This window comes from Apus apus, chromosome 1, assembly GCF_020740795.1.
Source record: "Apus apus isolate bApuApu2 chromosome 1, bApuApu2.pri.cur, whole genome shotgun sequence".
NCBI lineage: Eukaryota > Metazoa > Chordata > Aves > Apodiformes > Apodidae > Apus > Apus apus.
The window spans coordinates 139,321,162-139,343,013 of record NC_067282.1 but is presented as its reverse complement, the minus strand read 5'-3'; the positions used below and the strand labels follow the sequence as shown (position 1 = coordinate 139,343,013).

Sequence of the window (21,852 nt, the reverse complement as noted above, 5' to 3'; positions counted from 1 at the left end):
AAAAGTAGCTTCAAACAATAGAGAGGATGCTGTAGCTGCAGTACGAACTCCAGAGAAAAATAGTTATGAGGATATAATTTCTCTTCATGGGATCCAACCTAAATGTACATTTTGTAGATTTTATTTTGACATTTTTGGCAGCTTATCTTAAAGGTAGGGAAAACTCAAGTCTTTTCTTCTTGTTACTGAAACTAGAAGAACATGAAAGCTGCTTTCTTGGCTTTCCAAAAGCTTCAGGAAAGAGTCACTCCCCAAAAAGAGACTGTGTTTGGGTCTAACGTGAGCTGTGTTATCAAATGCACAAGAAAATAACACAGGTTCTTTGTATTTCCTTTTTGAGTCTCAATTTGATGTAGGTTTCTGGAGTATCATCAATTGATCAATAAAACATGTTAGACTGCATGCTAGTACTGATTAATTCACACCTTTGGTACACAGTGAGAAACAAGGTGAAGCCTGGTGTCTATAAAGGGACTTGCTAAGTGCATTAGGCAGCTGTCTACTACTGTGTAGTACATCTCAGAGGACCACCCACCCCAGTGATCCCAGCCCCACCCACCAGGTGTGCAGATGGCATCAGTGGGATGTGGCAGAATCAGGAGTGGAGGCGAGGTCCAACTGTACAGCAGCTAGCAAACCCTACTGTATGTTTCCAGATCTTGCTTAAGGATTGAGGGGAGAATAAAGCTAATATTGCTGAAAAAACTTAGCCTTCATAGCCATATCCGGGACTTTTTTAGCAAGAAAAATTTGTTAAAAGCTGTATTTTAGCCTTCCACAAAAGAACTTGTCGATTATGTGTTTGAAGATTGAGTACAGTTTGTGAAAAGGTCTCTCTTCCAAAAGATCCTGTTTGTTTATTTTTGTCCTTTTGTTTTTTTTTTAATTAAATTTCAGAAATGGTGAGTGTACACTGTAAGAGCTTTTCACTCAGCACTAGAGGAGACTTAAATATCCCCAAATGGCCAGCTTTTAAGAACTATGTTTTGATAATTTCTCACTTGTTTAGTCTCCCTATGTTTAAAATTTTGTGGGAGAACTGCTGAATTTTATCAAGAAGTGTGGGAAGGTTTCCCTGTGCTCCCCATGTTGCATTACCTGACCAGGTTCACAAGCTCTACCCTTTTTTTACAGTTGGTTATGTCCAAATTTATTCTAGTCCTTACGGAGTCTGTGAAAATATAAAACTGTTAGATAGTTAAGCATTCCTCTGACCATGATACTTTATAAATCCAAAAGCGGGAGTTTGTGAGGGGGTCGTCTGCTCTTGATAATATCCATGAGCAGTCAAATGCTGGCCTTTCCTCCCTGTCCCTACTTCTCCCTGCAATGGGCATCTGGTTGAGTGGGAATTCCTCTTTTCTTAGCTCCAGCTGATTTCCTTAGTGAGTGAGGGCATCAGAAGTGAGGGTCCAGCTCTGCCCTTGAATCTGTAACTCTATGGCATGCTAGACAGATGTTGTCCAGTGGGCCTCCTGTTGTGGTGTTTCTTACACCTTTGTCACGGCCCTTTCAGGTCACAGCACAGGATGGTTCAAGTCCTTGGTAACCTTGTGGGCAATGCAACTACTTGAGGTGGTTCTTAAACGGAGATCCACGTGGATTTGCTGGTCCTTGAGGCGTGATCCCAGGCCTCAATCTGTCCTCACCAGGGATGCTGGCAGACCACATTGATTTTTTCAGGAAATAGTTATTTTCAAGAAGCTTAAAGTGGAATTCAGATGTCTCAACATAGACATTGAGCTCTATAATCAGTCTTCTCAAGATGGTCCCATAGTACTAGGGGGAACGGTAGGAAACCAAAGGGAGATGTGGAGCATCCAGGAGCGGCGGCTGGAAGCCAAGGGGCATATTTCATGGCATCTCAGCTGGCACTAATGTTTGTAATTAGACAACTTGGTCACACCTTTACTATCTTTTAGGCTAAGCCCCTTGGGAAATGTGGCTGAAGGGCACAGAGTGGGTGATGACATAATACGGACAGGAAAGCATAACTGTCCCTTAGTACTGATTCCATGTCCTACCATATTTATTGCTGTAAAAGCTGTTTTAAAATCAATCTTGACTTTCATAGCATTTTTTACTCCTGATGTATTCATGTATGTTTGATGTACTGGTCATGTTCTTAGTTTTGAGAGAACTGACATTAATAGTTGTTAAGTCTGAAACTGTGTGGCATTGTTAATTACCTCCAGTCATGTAAGTTACTGAACTTACAAAACTTAAGATCTTGAGTGCTATGACTAATTAGAAGATTGGAAATTAATCCAGAAGTGGAAGTTATAGCCATACTTGTCTCTCAGGCAACTTTGATCATTCTCACTTGCTTTTATCCACAGGTCTCTATGAGGAGATCCGTCAGTGCCGTGAGGCCTGTGGAGAAGCTCATATGAAAACAATTTTGGCAACAGGTGAACTGGGGTCCCTTGCTAATGTCTACAAAGCCAGTATGATAGCTATGATGGCAGGTAAATATATGTGGTTTTCTTTTTAAGCTAAGAATGTCTTTGCTGTATTATTTATCAAGCTTAAAAAATTCTAGTTGTGAAAGTTTAGTTTTGCCCATAGTAGAAAAAACTACTATGCAGCAATTAGTGAAGTTGCAGGTGTAGTAATGAAGTGTCACTTGGTCTGTATAACCTAAAAAAACTGCATGAACAGTTAAATAACACTAAAAGCTGCTAAATGACAAAATTCGTAGGAATGTATTTGTTGTATATGAGTATATTGAATAAGGACACATACATTTGGGGCAGATACACACATTATCCAGGCAGTTGTTGTGAGCTACAGAGGTAATGTAGATAGATGGCTTGTAAGCTTATTTTGAATGCAGGGGGGATTTCTCTGTGCTGACAGCTCTGGTTTTTGGTTTGCACTTCTTCTGACCACCTCTATGAGAGTGCAGTTTGGGAAACCAGCTGTACTGGACATGAAGTGAAGGGAAGAACACAGTGCACTCCAGCAGGCACTGGAAAGGGCTACATTATAACTGATTTTAACTGGCACACTCAATCGTGGTGGCACTCACTACTGGCAATTAACTGGCACTTCGAGAAGTTCCAGTGATGTGATGTTTAGGAGTCTATCTGTCTTTCATTTGGAACCTTTCACCTAAGAAGCACAGTCCCATGAGTGGGATAGAGTTTTCAGGGAATACATATAGTTTGTAGCTATTACTTTTTTGCATAGTTATAGCCATTGCAGACTTAATGTAGTGAAGCATCCATTGAGGCCAAATTTACAGCAGTGTATTCTCTCTGAAGCTTTGGGTCTGCACTGGTACCAGGATTTTAGGGCTGTGTTTTAATGCTGTCTTTAAGATGCAAAATTTGGTACTGGCTGATAAGACTGTGTTCTTGGAACTCCATTCTGTTAAGCACTTGCTTCTTCCACCATCTTGAAAGAGGGCTCTTTGCATATATCTATAGAAAGAAGTGTTAAAGTTATAAACTTTCCTTCATTTTCATATTGAGGTTTGTTTTGGTTTGTTTTTTGTTTTTTTTTTTCATGTAAGCTCCTCAAACCTGGAATTGCTTCTTATTTTAGAGGATGAAAAAAATATCCAAATGTCTTTTCAGAATTGAAATAAATACTCAACTTGCCGCTAACCTCATTGTCTCCTTACACAACACTGTGCTTACCTGCTTCAAATGGAATGGGAAGCATTTCAGGCTTTTTACCTGAGCAGCTATAATGTCAATTAGTGTCATTAGATACAGAGCATCAGTATTATGCCAGTAGGTATTGCTTTTAATTAGAAGAGGTGTAAGAAATACACATTTGCAGTCATTTAAACTGATGTGCTAATCATTATCATCACTTTTTCTAATAAGCAGTAGTGAAAAATTCAGGTTGTAAAGCATTTTAAGAAAATTTTCTGATTTTTTGCTGATGTAGTTTTTTGTAAATACAGCAGATGGCTCTATTGTTAATGATTTTCCTTGCATAGTTATTCATGTTACAAGATACTTAGCCACCTGAATATATGCAGTCATTTTCTTATTTCAGTATCTGGCTTTTTATTTGTGGCTGGGTGGAAAAATAAGAATTTATTGGTGGCCTACGTGTATGAATTGGGGGCTCTGACTTGTCAGAACTACTGGGAACCTCAAATTCCAGTTGAATTTTGTTTTATTTGTATATTTGTGGCATCTGGGGGAGAAAGTAATTTAGCACGGTAGTTTTAAATCCTAGCTTTAATATCCATATATTTTTTCAACTGGTGCCATGATTTAGAAAGGAAGAAAGAGTAAATGCAGATGATTCTGCAGATATGGCAGGCCTTGGCTATTTTTAATCCAAAGATAAAAAAGCAACAACTCCCATAAACCTGATCCTACTTATGAGTTTTATATAGAAAAATCAGCTACAAAGTATAGTGGATTCAACTGCCAAACTGTTTTCAGAAGTTCTTGGCTACCTCTGGCCAGTTGCTTCTGTCCTTTACAGCAAAATTTGCTGCTCCTTCAGCTGTTCTGTTAGAAGTGCTCGTCATGCAGCATTGTTATGTGAGTTTTCAAAGTAATACTATTAAAAATTACTAGAGAAGAGGGTTAACTAGTTTGCTGCATGGTTTTTGTGATTGGTTATCAATGTGTTTTTTTTAAATGGTCACAGCACTAATAATCTGGTGTACAGCCTTGACTTGCACGTGATTGTACCAGTGCAGCTGAGGACACAGTGTGCAATCTTTACACTGTTTTCTCTTCACTATGTATAATATAAGCCTATGATGTAGGTAGCACAAAATCCCATACTTTAAGATGTTTAAATTGCCCTTGCTGAGCATACACAAATTCACCTAGGTTTTACAGCCACTGGTTGTGTTGCAAAGTGTATGTAAAATATATATATTTTACATGTGTCTTATTTGTGGGACTCAGAAGGCTGAGAGAGTAATACAATGCTGATTTATCAGTAGCCCCATGGTTAAAAAGCTTGCCTGGGATGTCTGGAACTTGGTCTCTGTAACTGTGGTCCTCCTTCCTTACAGAGGTCAATTTTACAGTGTATTTGCCATTAAGGATCACACTCCCACCCAATAAAGTTGCTCTGTTTTGCACAAAGCAAGTAACTGAACAGGGAATACAGCCCAGATGTTTCCTCTCTCAAATAACTTTCCAAAATTTGTGTAGTCTTGCTTGTGCTGGCTTGAGGTACCTACAGATACATTGGTGTATGCTGGTAACCACCGCATCGTACATTTGATCTGATCCAGCTAGTAGGAGCAGTAAAAGGTCAAAAAATGTGTACCTCTGCATTGGCTGGGATTTCAAAGGAATGCTGAGGGCCATGCTCAGGCTGGGGTGATGTGTCCATGCACTTTTATAGTCAAAGCAGATTGCATAGGCTGCTTCTGTAGGCAAACAGCTGCATTCTGAATCACAGCCCTTGCAGGACTCACAGAATGGTAGAGATTGAAAGGGGCCTCTGAAGATCATCTAATCCAGCCCCTGCTAGAGCAGGATCACCCAGAGCAGATCACAGGAACACGTCTACCCAGGTTTTAAATGTCTGCAGAGATGGAGACTCCACAGCCTGTTTGGACAGCCTGTTACCCTCACAGAAAATTTTTTCTTTATGTTTATGTTGAAAACATCCTGTGTTCCAGTTTGTGACCATCGCCCCTGGTCATTGGACACCACTGAGAAGAGTCTGGTTCCATCCTTCTGACACCCAACCTTTAAATATTTAGGCTCAGTGGGAGCCACTAACTGCACACCACCAAGTGAGGCTGAGCCCAGTGAGATGTGCTGATCCCAGCAGTGCACTGGAGGTGGAGGCCAGTTTTAGAAATGGTGCTTGGCACAACATACCAGTGTACAATATGTTAATGCTTGCACCTGCAAGAACTTGGGAAAAAGTGTTGCTTCACAGTGAGGTATGAGAATACTTTGCCTCTGTTTGAAGCACTGGGCTCTTGGCTTCTCCTGGGCCTGAAATCATGTCTAAAGTACTGTGACTACTTTTCTTCCTCCTCTAGGATAGCACATACAGAGAAAGACATCAGAATGGGAGCAGGCACCCAGATCTCTTAAATTCTTTTAAGCATACCTTTACAGACTTGACTGACATGCATTAAGTTCCTCTGTAATATTTAGGAACCTACTTCTGAGTGAAAGACAGCTGTCTAAGGACAGTGACTCATCTGGCAAGAATGATTTTTGTAGGCCTAAGAAGGGCGTAATGGCAGGTAGGATGCACATCAGTGGCTCTGTGTCACTACCAAAGGAGCACATTGTTTTCAGAAAGCCAACCAAGAGAACATCTCAGCATTTAATCAGTGAAATGTTGGTCATTGGTTTATAATGTCTTCTGCCATTTCCTGAGCTTTTTGAGGTCTTGATGGTGGTTTGAGTACATCCCTTCTCAAGGGAAGCTAACTGCATCTTTGACTCTACCAGACAATGAGTAGAGCAAACTAATTAGTGGTTTTCACTGTCTGGTGTATGCTTGCATGGGTCACATCCATTTCTGTAGGAGACACTCGAATCTGTATCTTCGTAGCCTCTTGGAATACACAGTCCTAAGGAATACAAGTGGGAGTGCCTGAGTCCCCCATAGTAGTAGGTAACTAGTCCATGTTTCTTCATTGTAGTGTCTTTAAAAAAAACAAAACAGGTCTTGTACACAGTTTCATTATAAGAGCTTGGGCATTTTAAAGCTTTTATTTTTTCACACAAACATCAGAAACTGCCAAGGAAGCCAGACAAGGAAAGGAAAGATGATTGAATTGCAGTGGAAAGGGAACACCTCAGTAAAGGTGTGGATGACTTTAATCTCACATTTCAGTCATATATAAGATTTTTATTTTGGAAAGTCATATTTTAACATTGTAACCATATTACCTAATTACAAAACCTTTATTTTTCTGTGTAACTATTCATATTAATTAAGATACACAAACTGGGGGAAGAAGTGGAGGAAGTGATTAAGTAACTTAACTTTAAAAGTAAAAATTTCTTCTGTGTCATTTTGACTGTGAAAGCTGGCATTGATAGTAGAGCTCCTTTTATGGCACTCTTTGGGAAGTGAAGGGAAACAGTGCAGTGACACATGAAAGATTTGTTTTCATTATATATGTTTAAACAAGTACTATGGAAAGATAAGGAAAGAGTGATGTATGTTCTTCTGCATCTCTACTAAATGTATTAGTTTAAAACAATTTTTTTGTAGATCATTAAGCAGCTAGTCAAAGAAATTGTAAGTTGAGATACTAACTAAGGTAAAAATTTAATTCAGAAAGGGAATTAGTGCTAAAACAAACTAACTTCTAAAGTCTGTAGCCCAAAAAACCCTGCAAAGAATAGCAAAAGATGGCTGAGTCACTAAGGTCTCTAATGCTTAGATTCTAGAAGAAAATTAAAACAGAGTAGGTGTGTGAGCAGAATTTTTTTTAGATGTTTTGATGCTGTTCATTCCAAAGTGAACATAAATAATATAGCCAAATACTGAAGGAAAGCTATGTCTTGCAGTTCTTGGGAGAGCTCATTATCAATCCTTTCAGGCTTCATCCTGCTTTACAGGAGTGGTTCCAGTTAATATACATTTTCACAGCAAACTATACCAAAATTTAAAGGCACAAATACGCTGGCCTTGTGCTGGTTCCAGAGGGAGACTGGCTGGTGGTTATAGTGTCAAGTCTTTATCTACAAAAGCAGGGAGCAGTGCCACAAGGTCCCCCTAAAGAAAACTCAGAACTCGACAGTACTGCATGAAGAGGTTTCCTCAAAAATCCTCAAGTCCAGAACATCCCACTGCACAAAAGCCTAGTCCTGAATTAAGAAAAGAAACAGTTTAATGATTATAAGAAGAGAGAGTCTAAGAAATGTGGTTTGGAACTTTGCAAAATAATTCCTGCCTTACACAAAGCTTTTACCTCAGCTCTAAATAAGATTTGTATATAGTAGTTAATATTGGTGCAGATCCATTTTTAGCATGAATAATGGGAAGACAAATTCTAAGTTACCAGTACTTGCTGGTGTTTTGAGCACTGTCTTGCAAAGATTTTTTTTTCAAGTAGGGTTAGGTGGTGTGGCTGTAAACGTGCTAGCAGCCTTGTAAATGCAAGGGATGACTTTCCCACTGCTGGATGTGGACCGCCATGATCCAAAACTTCTACCACGCAAATTTTTCATGAAAAATGAACCAGAAGAAAGGAAACCAAACTGGCAAAATTTGACTGAAGAGCTAGGCATACTTTGCACAAATGGGACTAATGTAGGAAAGAAGACTACTGAATAAGTAATAATACTTGGCACTTAGATAGCACTTTACATCTTCACAGCACATTCTGACACTAGCAAAATAAATCTTACATTTGCCCTGTGAACTATGAGACAAAGATAATAACAGACAAGTCAAAAGTCAAGCTGAGATCAGTTGTGAGTTCCTGGCTTTAAATCCCATGTTCAAACCAAAAGTCAAGGGTCTCCTCAATAGCCTTTGAGTTGTATTATGTATTGATTTAATTACTACTTCAGCTGTAATTAGATACTAAGTCAGTTAGTTCTTAGAGCCTAGAGCATTTCCAAATGAAAGACAAACCAAGGGAGGAGGCTCAGTAACACATAGAAAACAAGATTTCAGTTCGTGTTTCCTTTTATGCATCTGAAATACAACCAAGTGTATTGAGTTTACAGTGTATCTGTAAAGGGTACATTTTATTCTGTAAAAGGTCAGTCAGGAATTGGGGGCAAAACATGGCTGTCATCTTCTAAAAGCAGACTGAGCAAAAATTGGCAGATGTGAAAAAATCTACAGATGCAAACTGTCTTTGAGTGCTTTCCAGGGTGCCAGATGATGTTAAGGTCTGGTCTGGAGGCCCAGTATAGGGCTGGTGACAAACTAGTAAGTCCTTATTCTTCTGAATATGTGGGATGAAGATTTACTGCCTGACTGATGACTAAGGCTTTCTCAGTCACAGCCTGGTGGCCGTTTACTCTCTCCCTCCAGGAGAGGGAAAGGAGAGCAGGAGTCAGAGTGAGTGCAAGGTGTGATGAGGACTGCTTGCTGATTCAGCTTGGCTGAGCTGTGCTCGCTGGCTGGGGAAAGTGGATGTTGAAATGCAGCACATTCTTGCATCTGACTGCTTGACTTCAGAGAGCAAAGCATGGTGCAGAGAGAGTTCTCTCACCTGTGTTGTCAAATGGTAGAGAATAATCCACATTTTCTTTGGCTGTGATCTTCTGGCAGTACAGATTAGATCTAGCGTGGGCATGAGCACATTTCTGAATTTCTGTCAGTTTACTGAGAGTGCATAAAATTATGTTTATGTCAGCTCTTTTCTGTCTCCATGCATGCAGACAATACCACATTTTTCCGAAGATCTGCCCATTCCTTCAGAATTTTTAGATAAATTGGAGCTTGCAGAGTTTGTACTATTTCAGCACTTTCCATCATGCAGATGCAGTGTCATATGTTGTTTTAGGAAAACAGTCTTGGTTACTGTCTTGAATATGTAGAAGTGGTTGCAGTTGGCTGCTGTAAGAGGCTCATCAGGACAGTAATTAATGCCATTGAAGTATATTAGTAGTTGATGACTTTCCTGTTTGCTGCAGCAGATGTCCTGCATGCTGCATAGTCTGATTGTTCTGCATGTTCAGAGCTCTGAATAACCTCACTGAACATTTAGTGCAAAGAATGAACACAAAATATGCTGTGGAAAAACAAAATACAGAGTAGATCAGAGTGATGCAGTCTGTTTTAAAATTTTGAATGATATTATGGACTAAAAAAGTTTTTGAATTAGGAGTTAGATCAAAAGATGGTTGGTCTTTAAATACAATTGGTCTACAAGAGATCTCTACAGGAAAAAGTGACTTCATTTATTCTGATGCAGAATAAAGGGGAATAAAAAATCCAGTAGTATAAAAATGCAGGTAGCGGTGTATTCAGTAAGGCACTACAAGGCTGCTCCCTTAAATGATGTAATTGTGTACAAGCTTAACACTGATACTGCAGCTAATCACTAGAAATAATGTAGGCATGATAGATAAGCCTGGAGTTGCAAAGTTCTAACAGTGCAATCACAATACCCTCAGGTTGGAATTACTGATGACAGTCCATAGTCCATACTGATGATAGTCCAAAGAGTAGTAACACAGAAAAAAAAGTTGGGCTTGAGTAAAGCAGATCTTAAAAGAATGCAAAATGAGACTTAAAAATACATCTGGAACTTAATAATGTGTGTATAGGGAATCAGAAGTGAAAGGAAAGTAGTTGAGAAACACTAGGGCAGGCTCTAATGGAAAATCTTTTCAGGACAGTTAAATGAGCAACAGAATCCTTTATGGCTGAGTAGAGGACAGAACTGATATGTAAGAGAAACAGAGATGGGGGGAAAAAAGGCACAAAGAGTCTGAGAAGGGAGAACAGAGTTGGAGGGTATACAGTAAAACCTCATTTGTTTACAGTTTGTTAAGCTAGAAACCCAGACATGCATTCAATGCCATGTTTTCATTTTCATTTATTTATGTGTTTACTGAACTGTTCACTAACCTATACAACCATATCTGAGGGGAGATAGTTATCTGGGGCCATTCATATTTGTCATACCAGGATGCCTCGCAACTCAGTTTGCTAATTTTGTTAAAGATCTATTCTATTAATGGTATTCTACTGTAATCAGAAAATAGCAGTATACACCCCCTACTCAAGTCAAAGAAGAAATATTAGTTTGAAACAGATGACATGTCAGCGCTGTACATGTTTGTTTAATTTTCTGTTATCCAGCACATCTCCTGACTTATTCCACCATCCCCAGTTACAAACAGAAACAGTGCTATTTCCAAGCACTTCTGACCAGAAGAAGACCAAGTTAAGTCTGTAAAACAGAAGATGGGTAGGGTTGTTTGAGATAGCAGAATGACTCCTACTTTATCATCGCTTTTGACAACTCTGTTAGTTTCTCTGTTTTTCCATACATAAAATCGTCACTGCACATTTTATAGAACCTCTGTGAGGTCTAGTTAATTAATACATAAGCAGAAATATGTTCCTTTTATTAGAAGACAGAAATTTCCCATGCCTGTGCATGACATTGGAATACTCTGGGTAACAACTGAAATTGGGAAAGAGAGCAAGAGCAAGTTGGGAAGTGTTTTAGTGGGAGCTGCTGACTGATTTACTAGTACAACCAGCCCTGGGAGCAACAGTGGAAGTGAGAACTGGCGCAGCTTGCCATAGTAGTCTAAGGTGGTGGTGTTGTGCACTGCACTATTGACTGACACTTCCCATAGCATCAGGGAGGTAACCTCCCGTCAGCTGTTTTCATAGCACCCGTCAAAAAACATCCCTTTAAATTAAAGAGTTTTGCCATGCCTCCCATAGGCTTGTTCTGCTCTGCTTTTGTGTTCTTCCTGCACTGAGCAAAATGGAATGAGCAGTATGTGCCTACAAGAAATCAAAGAGAAGCAGGAGCATGGTAACTTCTGAGAAATACCAGGACTTGTCACTGGATCTCAGAGAAGGGTTTGAACCCTGATCTGCAGATTTTCTGCTTTTTGACCTGTAAGAAAGTGGCTATTCTTTATGCTTCAACCTTGGAAACTGGTTGTAAAATTGTAGGTTACAGTGAGTAGGCACGTACTGACAGTATACTGACAGTTTACTGTTTAGAGGAGTCATCCTTCTATTAACAAACTATCCTGAATCCCTGAGTAGCATATTTCATCTGCTGATATTCAAGATCTTTGCAAAGCATGTTAATTAAGGAATATCAAAATGGTATACTTTCAATTTATAGCAACTGATACAGAAAGGTGAGGAAGCATTCCTGTTGCGTTAATTTTCCCCATGAATGAAGCCTTGTTACTACATTAAATAATTTGTTAGAATTTGAGTGAAAACTTCTGATGTTTCATATTACCTCAGACACAGAAATCATTGCATAGTGAATTGTTCTAGTCAAACATGCCATCAAAATAACACGGCTTCCTACCAAAAAAATTTGCATCTGTGAAGCTCCGGTACTGAAAGTAATGGTTTGAGAGAATGCAATTTCAAAACATGGAATTATTATGTAAAATCAATAGATGTACAGGGGACTATTTATTTTTCTGATATTTCAGGTAGGGGTTTTTTTTGTTGTGTTTTTTTTTGTTTTGTTTTGTTTTATTTTGTTTTTTCTGTCAGCAGCAGGTGTTTAATTCAACTAAACCAATGAAAAATAGAAAGAAATATTTAATTTATTGTATCTCTCAATTATACAAAACTGGCTTATGAAATATTAAAGTACCTTTTAAGAGACTGCAACTAGGAACACTAGTTAGAAAATCCAATCCTTTAATAGAAACTTAATATAGATGTGGATATAAACTAAGCATAATGTTATGGTTATAGGTCCTGGGATTTTTTTGTTGCTTTTTACAGTGGCAAGCCTAGCAAGCATGCCTATCTAATTTGAAGATCTATGCTCATGACAGCAGAAATGCATAATTAGACTTCTAGAGAGAAAATTGTTGAGTGGAAAAGTACACTGGGAATGTGTGATCCTTAACACCAACAGGTTATTTTAAAACAGTATGGACTCTCATTTGAATAAACATATTTAATTGTAAGGAACAGGAATACAGTGGAAAACAAAGAAGCATAACAAGAGATGAACGCAAACAGAAGTGAAATACATATCCAGACATAAAAGTGAGACAAAAATTAGTCATATGAAACAAGAAGTTTGCCTTAAGGAGGTTATGGATAGTTTGCTTATTGGTAAACTGGATGTTAAAACACATTGAAATCAATATAAGGATGTGCACTAACTTTTAACAGATCATGTCCTAATGGTCCTGACACTCTAAGTATTACATCATTAAGTGTAGAGAAACAGGCTGAATAGCCAAGCTGACTTTGGATTCCAAGATGCTGGAGACGCATTCCTCACTGAGGTAAACAGGACTGCCTATTCAAATGCAAACATTTATCCTTGTGTTTAACATTTTCCCTTCCTTATCAATGTAAGATTTTAACGAGAATTTAAAAGGTCTTCTTAATAGACTTTGTCCGTCTTCTCTCCAACGTGAATATTTCTAATAGAATATGACCATAAAGTATAGCAGTATTTTTCAGGAATGTGCTTATTTCAGTAGTGTTGGAAGACAGAGCTCCATGGCTTTTTCCAGCTTGCCTTTCTAGTTGCTTGCAGTATTTTTGATGACAGCAAAGTCCATAGTCTTCATGACAAGTCAGGAGGGATCTGACATCTGATTGTCATTTGCACCTTTGATATTTCTTCCCTTCTAGCATTTGTGCTGTAAGTGATGACCTTGCAGTGTTGAACTGCAGCTGATTTCTCAAGTTCTCCCTAAATCTAGCATGTAGAAAATTTCCTCCTTGATGATACTAGGACTTCTTCTTTAGCAAAAAGTCTTCTTTCCATCACCTTTGCAGTTACACTGCCAAGCCAACATCCAATTTACCAGCCTATCCCAAACATCGCAGAGGTGAAGTCTTGTCATTTGTCAGGACTTGTTAATCTCTAATGGACCAAACAGTAAACAGATGTTGACGTTCCATATTCTGTGCAGCATATTAAATTATGCAATACAAAATTATTAATCATGTATCTTCAATAGCTTCCTCTCTACTGGTCCTGGAAAATGGACGTGCAGAGAGCTCAAAGGAAACACGAGGTCTTACCTGTGAATGAAGCTTTGAAACAAAGACTGAAATAAACCCAACCCCAGGATGAGAAAGCAGCTTGGTGGGGTGTGATGGAAGAGGGTGCCATGTCTCTTACGACTTCTAGTCAGCAGTAAGAGGAGGGGTAGCATGTTCAGGTGGTGTTCTCATCACAAGATGCCACATGCATGCTGTTGATAGCTAACTGGTTACATTTATGCTGTAATCAGGTACTGTGTTTGCAGCTACGCTAAATGTAAGCAAATGTAGCTTCACAGCAGCTCTCTTGGTTACATGTTGCAGCACAGTTGCAGCTTCAAAGCAGGCTCCTCTGGGATGGTCTCTGTGCTATTGTAATGATGCCATTTCCAGCATCTGGGTTAGAATTACAGCTCACTTAGCTTCAAACTGACTGTCTCCAGAGTCTACTGCAGAAATGCTGGTTTGTAGCTTAGAAGTAAAACAAAAAAGTCCTAGTAAAATAAACAGAGCTGCTCCATGCTTTTGAACAACTTCTTGGTGAGTTCATTTGCAGGGACTTGCTTGTATTAGGAAGTAAGAACTGAAGGCAGGAGAGAAACCTAAGAAGAAGTAGTATATTTTTCTGCTGAAATGTTTAAGAGATTAAATTAAAAAAAAAAAAATAAAAGGAGCTAGTGAGGAGTCAAATAAAACCTTTATGTTTGAAGGGTTCTCGTTCCTTTTCACTAAATTAAGAACACAATATTGGAGTGAAACATGGGAACATGCAGAGTGCTTTGCAATTTATGTATGAAACTGCTGCAGATGAGAACAATTAATAATTAGTAACACTGCTGTATTTGGTTACTTAGAAAGACTTCAGAGAAGCGTCCTGCCAGTTAAGGTTATTGTCTAATGTCTGGCTCATGAAAGACAGAAGAAGAAGATCTGAGATTATTTGAGTGAATTTTTGAATGGTAGAAGGCAAAGGGAAGTTAAGAACAGAATCTGTTCAAGTTGGAAGGAGGCAACTAATACACCATTTGAGGAATCACTGATGCATTCTGGATTATTTATAGTCGTGATTCTGCTACGGCTCGTAGGTTTTCTATGTTTTCATTTGCTAAATTAAGTGGGACATCACATAAAGAGTAGACACTGAAATGTAGAAAGGTTTAGGTCACTGTGATCATACAAGGCTTGCAGATGCTGTTGCACAAAATGTGAGTTCCTACAGCACTGATTTTTATGTTAATTTATTAGTGAATAATTTAAATAGACCTGTTTATTTTTTAATAAAAAAGGAAATATATGAATTGAATGAGTGTTCCTAATGTTACAGCTGCCATTGAGCAGATGTTAGGATTCTTAGTGGTATGCTGGACCAAATAAGTTTTATGAATAAACAAACACTTTCTTTTTACTACCAGCTCTTTCAGGCTGAATCTCTCCCAAATTCACAATAAATGGCTTTTTAAAGTCTCCTTATAAATTATTACCTTTCTTGTGCCACTTTTTTCTAGGCACTTGGATTTTAATTACAATGATGAACTGTTTTAATAAGTTGTTAAATAATTTTATCTTTTTAGGGCCAAATCCATTTTCTATTTCTCTTTGACTTCATTGGTTCCTTGGATTTTAATCCTTTTAATTCTTGCTAATTCCCTTGATATTTTGCTTTCATTCCCCTTTAGAGTCATATTGGAGGAGTAAACAGCATACAGCTCCATGTTTTTCTTCTGAACTTTACACACATCCACTTACCTCAACTTGCTGGTTGACAGCGGTCTCCTGTTACTAGTAACCATTTTGTTTAACTCAGTCATTTTGATCACAGTAAGTTTGAAAAGATAGGTAATTAAATGGCGACAGTATGGTTTTGCTTTGGGCTAATGTCTGAGGGCCTTAAAGCACTCTAAAGAAGATGTCTAGCAATGTGAATACTGTGCTTAGTGGGTAGATATAGGATATGCAACACTGCTAGACTCCACTTGAGACTGGTGTTTTCCAACGTAAATATTTATTTGATACCTTTGTGATTTGATGTAGAGAACTGCTGAACACATAATTCCTTGTAACTTCAGCTGTGATTCAGTATCTGTAAAAAAAGGCTGATATATTGCAATGTGTGTATTGCTGTCAGGATGAGGGAAAGAAGAGCCAAGTGACAGGTTTTTTAACTTCCTGATTTTTACTCTCACTGTATGGTCAAGATTTACTTAATTAAAAATGACTGCTATTAAAAGAAAAACAAAAAAACCCAACCCAAACCAAAACCCAGATCATGTTTAAAATTTCATAGTTTTCTTTCAGATTATGTATGAAACACAAAACATGTCAGTATGTCTCATGATCCTGCTCCTGACTTCTGAATAATTGGAGTGACAACAAAAAATACCAATTTAGATATTGTTAGAAGTCATAGTTAAGGGTGTGGATCTTGCAGAGCTCTACTTTCATCTGTCTATTCACATAAAATATCTGTTTCTTTGGGGTGCAGCGTGGGGTTGCTTTGCTTGCTGTTATGCTCTGTATGACCTAAACAGAATGTGCTTAGGACCAAGCTCAAATGGAGAGAGCGCTGCAACTTTTTGCTATTTATGTCAGAAGCTTGAGATTACAGAAGGAAGGTACACACCAGGCTTTGGTGCTTCCTGGTGTGATGACGAGACCCTCAATACCTCTGCAGTTTGGCAAGTGAGAACTTGGTAAAACACAGGTTTTATTTCACCACTGCTGTTTCTGAACATGTTACGTCTGGATAAAGAAGCCATTAATACCAAAGTGAGAGTCTGAAATATTTCCATGCAAAACTACAAACTTGAGATAATTTGTTTTGTTTTGTTTTGTTTTGTTTTTTTCTTTTCTGTAAGAAAGACATAAAATGTACTGTCTCAATGAACAGTGACATTTAATAACTTCCCACTAAATACCTATGAGGATATATGTACATCTAACAGAAAGAGAGTTTGATACCAGTTTCTTTCATTCGCAGTATTTCGGTAAAAGGAATGGAATGCCAAAGTACAAAATGATAATATCATTTAGTGTAGATTAAAACAAAAAAAGAAGTCTATATATAAAATGTAGATTTGAAGATTGAAATATCTTCTTCATTTTGCAGGTGGACTAACAAAATGTGCATTTCTAGATCAGATTAAAATATTTTAAACCAAAACCCAGGCAGTTGTTTAAGCATGTTATTGGTACTTTTGGTTTGAGATGCTCACCATGATTGCAGTCTGTCACCAGGTCAGCACACAGGCTGTTGACAACTGGAGGTGGAGAAACAATGTCCTAGCATGTTAAATACCTTTTTATGAATTGCTGCCTATTTGTGACAGCGCTTAAGGGACTTCTTTATTTCCTTAATTTTTAAAAATAGCACTCAGTAGCTCGTTATGCCAGAAAAGTCTGTCCAAATTTAGGAGCAATGCACAAACATAAAGCATCCCTTTGAAATAAAATTGTCAGTTTTGCCATGTAAGCATCATAAATAATACAGTGTGAAGTGGAAGATTTCTTAAGAAAACAGACGTGTGTCTTTCCCTGACCCCCAGCAGAGAGATGCCTCCTGTTCAGTGTGGCTGCACAGTGAGGGGTTCTGGTTGTTTTTCTGGCAGGCTTTTTGGTATTCAGGCTACCTGAAGAGCTAGGAGCTTTGTAAAACAACCCTACTGACTGTGGTGAAAAACATCTGACAGTACCTGGAAGTTCTCACATGCATTGCAGGCTACACAGGATTGCTACAGTTGCTTTTGCAATTTTGCCAGATGTCAAATTATCAAGGTGAGGAAAGGAAGAAAGAAGTAAACACTCTTAGGGAACACTTCTGGGAAGCAGGAGCTGTCAGTAAGATTAGTGTCTTTTAAAAACAACCATAACTTGCCATTTTACTATGCTGGCTCATGTGTAGGTAGGGCCTTCCAAGATGTTACCCTTTGGATATTTCTTGCACCAGGAGAATGCCCAACACCTGCACCCAGGAAGTCCATGATAGAATCTGCATGTTTGTAGGTTGATTGTTTTGAAGACTTTCAAGTATCATAAAAATTAAAGTAAACATGCCTAACATTTCCCTAATTGTATGACAGCTGGAAGTTGAATATTCAGCCCTCTATGCAAGCCCCTAAGTAACCAGTTCTACCTGATTTGTAAAAGCCAGAAGGAAACAAAACACATCACAGATGAGTCTACTGAGATCTGGCACCTTATGTTGTTTTTTTTCAGGCAAAGCCAAATGTTTGGCATTGCCCACGAAGTGCTCTTGGGAAACGCCTTTGATACTGGAAGTCCCCTCAGTGCTGTAGCCCTGACCTGTGCCAGATGCTTTTTATGTGGTTTGTTCAGCCTTGAGAAAAGAAGGTTTTAGGGAGACCTTATTACAATGTTCAGGCACTTAAAGGGTGGCTACCAAGAAAATGGAGACTCCCTATTTACACGGAGTCACATGGAAAAGACAAGGAGTATTGGGTACAAGTTGCTTCTGGGGAGATTCTGATTGGACACAAGAGGTAAATTTTTCATCATGAGAACAGTCAAACATTGGAATAGTCTACCAAGGGAAGAGGTAGATTCCCCCACATTGGACGGTTCTAAGTCTCAGCTTGACAGGTTGCTGAGCCATCTCATATAAACTGTAGTATTACCTAAAAAGGTTGGACCATATGATCCTTGAGGTCCCTTCCAACCTGGCATTCTGTGATTGTATGTAGGGAGCAATGTGGAAGAAGGGCTTATGCTGGCTATTTATCCTCTGCATGACAAGGAGGCTGGATGCTGGACAGATTTTGACTTTGGCATTAAGACATGACTTTTAAATCTCAAAAATCAATCCTGCCTTTCCCTGGATTAAAGTCAGAACAGACTCTTAAACTGCTTTTATCATGAGGTGTTGAAAAACACTCAAAATGACATTGAAGTGTCATGATTTTGGCTGTATTATGTATGTTGTATTTTAAAAAATTTAAAATTCATAGCACCTTCTTGATAAAGTAGAGTGATTTTCTACTTGCTTTGTTCAGTGTGGAGTATTTCCAAATGGATTTTTAATAGCTATTTCTTCAATTTGAGTAATTTAGTAATTTGATTATAAGCTAATGCTCAATGTGTAAGCATACCTGAGTTTTAATGTTAATGTATTTGTTTTGAAGTTGTTGTCAACCTTAAAAATCACAAAGCTAAATGTGCTAAAACATGGTATACAATATGCTATGTAGTTCTGTGATTGTAACCAATCATACATATTTATTATTTTCTTCCAAATTGCAGTGCTATTACTGGTAGATATATCAAGGGTTTAGCCTTAGTCTGTAATATGTCATGTATTGAACAACATTTTGAGAGACTGAGATGTATTGATTCAAACCCAAGAATGCCAAGAGGGAAAAGGCCTGACCTAGATCAGTGCTGTTTTAATTATATCACAGTTTAGGATAGTTTATCATTGTTTAGATTAGTTTAAGTGTGAACAAGTAAATGATGCAGTGCATCCAGTGTTTGTAAAGGAAGTTTAAGGGGTGAGAGTTTCAAATCAAGTCTAGTTTCTCCCACAGCTTTTTGCTTTTTTACGCAGCCCAGCTTGGGTACGTGGCTCAGTGCTGAGAACCTGAGTTCCTGCATCTAATCTGAAAGGAGAGGCCAACCTTTATGTTGCATCATAAAGGAGCAACAACCTGTTTTAGCAGTGACCTGTGTGTTACTGGTAGAGCAAAGAGAATGAATGTCATTCCTTCTCAAAGGCTCAGAGTGCTTTTAGCTGCTATATGTAGGACACTAACATCCTGCCAAAGCAGGTAAAGGCACCATCCCCCCTCTCAGCCCCTGGCCAAATCCATATCCCTGTACAGAGACAATGTGTTATTTTATAACCTTTAGCTTTTTTTAATGCAAATTATGACCTTAGTACATTAAGACAATCTGCAGAATTCAGCCATCCCTATCTTCCAACCTGGCATTCAGTGATTCTGTGATCTTGGCAGAAAAGAGTCTGAATGAGGTGTTGAAAGCTGTGACTGACTCTTTTTGTAGGTAGCCATTGTGTAATTGTGGTGGTGGCAATGAGAAGAAGCAAGTCTGCTGCTCTATGCCTCCATGCATGCTGCACGGCACTTCCACTAGATTTTAGACAGGTGCTGCAGCTGTTCCCACCACCAGCACACTATCCATGCTTTTTGCAGTTGTTTATTGTTCTTCTACTCCCTTTCCCCTTACTCTTCAGATATTTTGGTAGCTGATGGAACAGCCACATCATAAAGCTAATGGTAACTGACAGGCTTCTATTTCTACGTACCACTTCTGCTACTTCTTTGATCCTGTTCACTCTTCTCTTCATTGGATAAAACATGCTTTGGCCGCCTGCTTCTGTTTTGTCAAGGGGTATCGTGCTGGAGGAGGCCACGAGTTCGAGCACCTGGAGCCAGAGCTGTGCCACCAGCACTGTGTCCCACCCTGGGTGCACTGGGATCTGCTCTCAAGCTGAGCCTATGCTAAAGTAGAGAGGAGATTTGCACTGATGTCTCTTGTATTTTGTGTCATGCTCAAAATTTGAAGAGGTGTGGCAAAAAATAGCTCACGGAGGAGTCGGTAAGGGAAAGCAGCATTGTGAGTGGATAAGCTGAGAGGAAAGGTGTATTTTTTCTCAGCAATTTTAGTAAGGTTAGGATTAGGTGTTGGGATGCATTGATTTATTTCCTCTTTCTATTTTTGGCTTGTCCTGTGTTGTTAGGCAAACTGTTAACTGGTTCCAGTAATGCCAGCTGGAAAAAAAAAAAAAATATAGGTCATACATTGTCAATCCCTTGAGTGTAATTACATGGTAAACAGTTTTAAAGAAGAAAAAAGGAGATCTCGATAAAGAAACATGACGTTTAACAATACAGGGATTCCTTAAACATCCTTGTGGTCCCATTAGTCACTCTTGGGAGGATATCCTGCTGCTTCCTCTTTGGAGAGGAAGAGGAATGGCTGTTCCAGCAGCATATAGCCTGAAGTGCTTCTGTACCCTGGCATCTCCAAACACTGTTTCTGCCTGGCAATACGAGAGGGGACTGGAAGCATGTTTCCTCCTGTGCTTTAGTGTGGTTTGAAGCCTAAAGCCAAGAGCCACCATTGACAGGGATTCCAGCTGCGGCTTTTGAACCTGAACCATGTCAATTATTTATCTTCTCTTTCACTGTAGAAAATAGGGATTGGATTAGAAGGAATGCTCTAAAAATAGCAAGAGCCCATGCTAAGTAGCTGAGCAACATAAAGTGGTATGGATCTTTCTGTTGAACCTTCTGAAGAAACACAGTTTAAATGAACACACAAGAAACTAATACTAATTAAGTAATAGTATTCTGTGGAGACCTGTAGTGCATTAGCGAGCTATGCATAATTCAACAATGCTGGATTCTTTCAAACATCATCTACAGGGAATTTCGCATGAATATGGACTTAATAATTTGTCCCATCGTGTGCATGTGTAAGTGCTCCTAAGGGCATCATTTGGCCTGCAGAATGCCTGTTACTGGAGGTTTTGTACAAGAGCAGAAGCATCCATTCTGAGTCTTGAAAACCAAGCTTTACTCTCTGTACAGGCACTTAAAAAAAAAAAAATAATAAAAAAATTGCAAAAAAATAGGCAGTTCACAAAAGCCCAGGTTACAAGCTAGCATTTTTCAAAATGGTAGCTTAGACAGAGGTGTGTGAAAACACGGATGATGGAGTTAAAGCTAAAATGAGATGTCACAGCTTCTTATTCTGTTCTTCTCCTCAACGGCAAAGTTAACTCTATCAGGGAATGTGTTTCATCTTGCCACTGGAGTAAGATAAGGACATGTAAGTGGGCAATTATGATGACTCAACAGACAAGAATTAGCTACTACATTAGCCTTTTGTATCTTTCCCTGCCTTTTATTTTCAGAGGGTTGATAACCTGGTTGCCTCTAGTCAGGCTAATTGTGTGAATCTTAAGACCCTTATTTTAGATACTTACAAAATAGAAGGTGCTTAGCTAATAGGACTTTATGCACATTTGACAGTGTATGATTTTGTCATTGCTGTCTTGTCAGCACAAACTTACGGGGCCTTTGCAGGTCTCCTCTGCCTCTTTTTGTCACCAGTCCTACAAGTCTTGGAAGGGTATGTGTTCACCCTATGTCACAGCATATTATATCTGAGTTGTAGCAACCATGATATATGTGTACTCATTGCAAGTACTTACAAAGTAGCATGGCATAATTCTCCCTCTGCAAGCATCTTTCTCTAAACTATTGTTTAAAACTG

At 38.8% G+C, this 21,852-nt stretch overlaps 1 protein-coding gene across 3 annotated transcripts in view; it reads left to right on the top strand.

Annotated features, from left to right (window-relative positions):
* DERA (deoxyribose-phosphate aldolase) overlaps positions 1-21,852 on the top strand; it is a 58,259-nt gene that overhangs the window by 21,797 nt on the left and 14,610 nt on the right. For 2 of the 3 annotated variants that reach the window (XM_051644096.1, XM_051644098.1), the window contains exon 6: positions 2,340-2,468. The exons of the other annotated variant lie outside the window; for it this stretch is intronic. In XM_051644096.1, the coding sequence (XP_051500056.1) occupies positions 2,340-2,468 (129 nt within the window). The remainder of the gene's footprint in view (positions 1-2,339; positions 2,469-21,852) is intronic. 3 annotated transcript variants of the gene reach the window in all.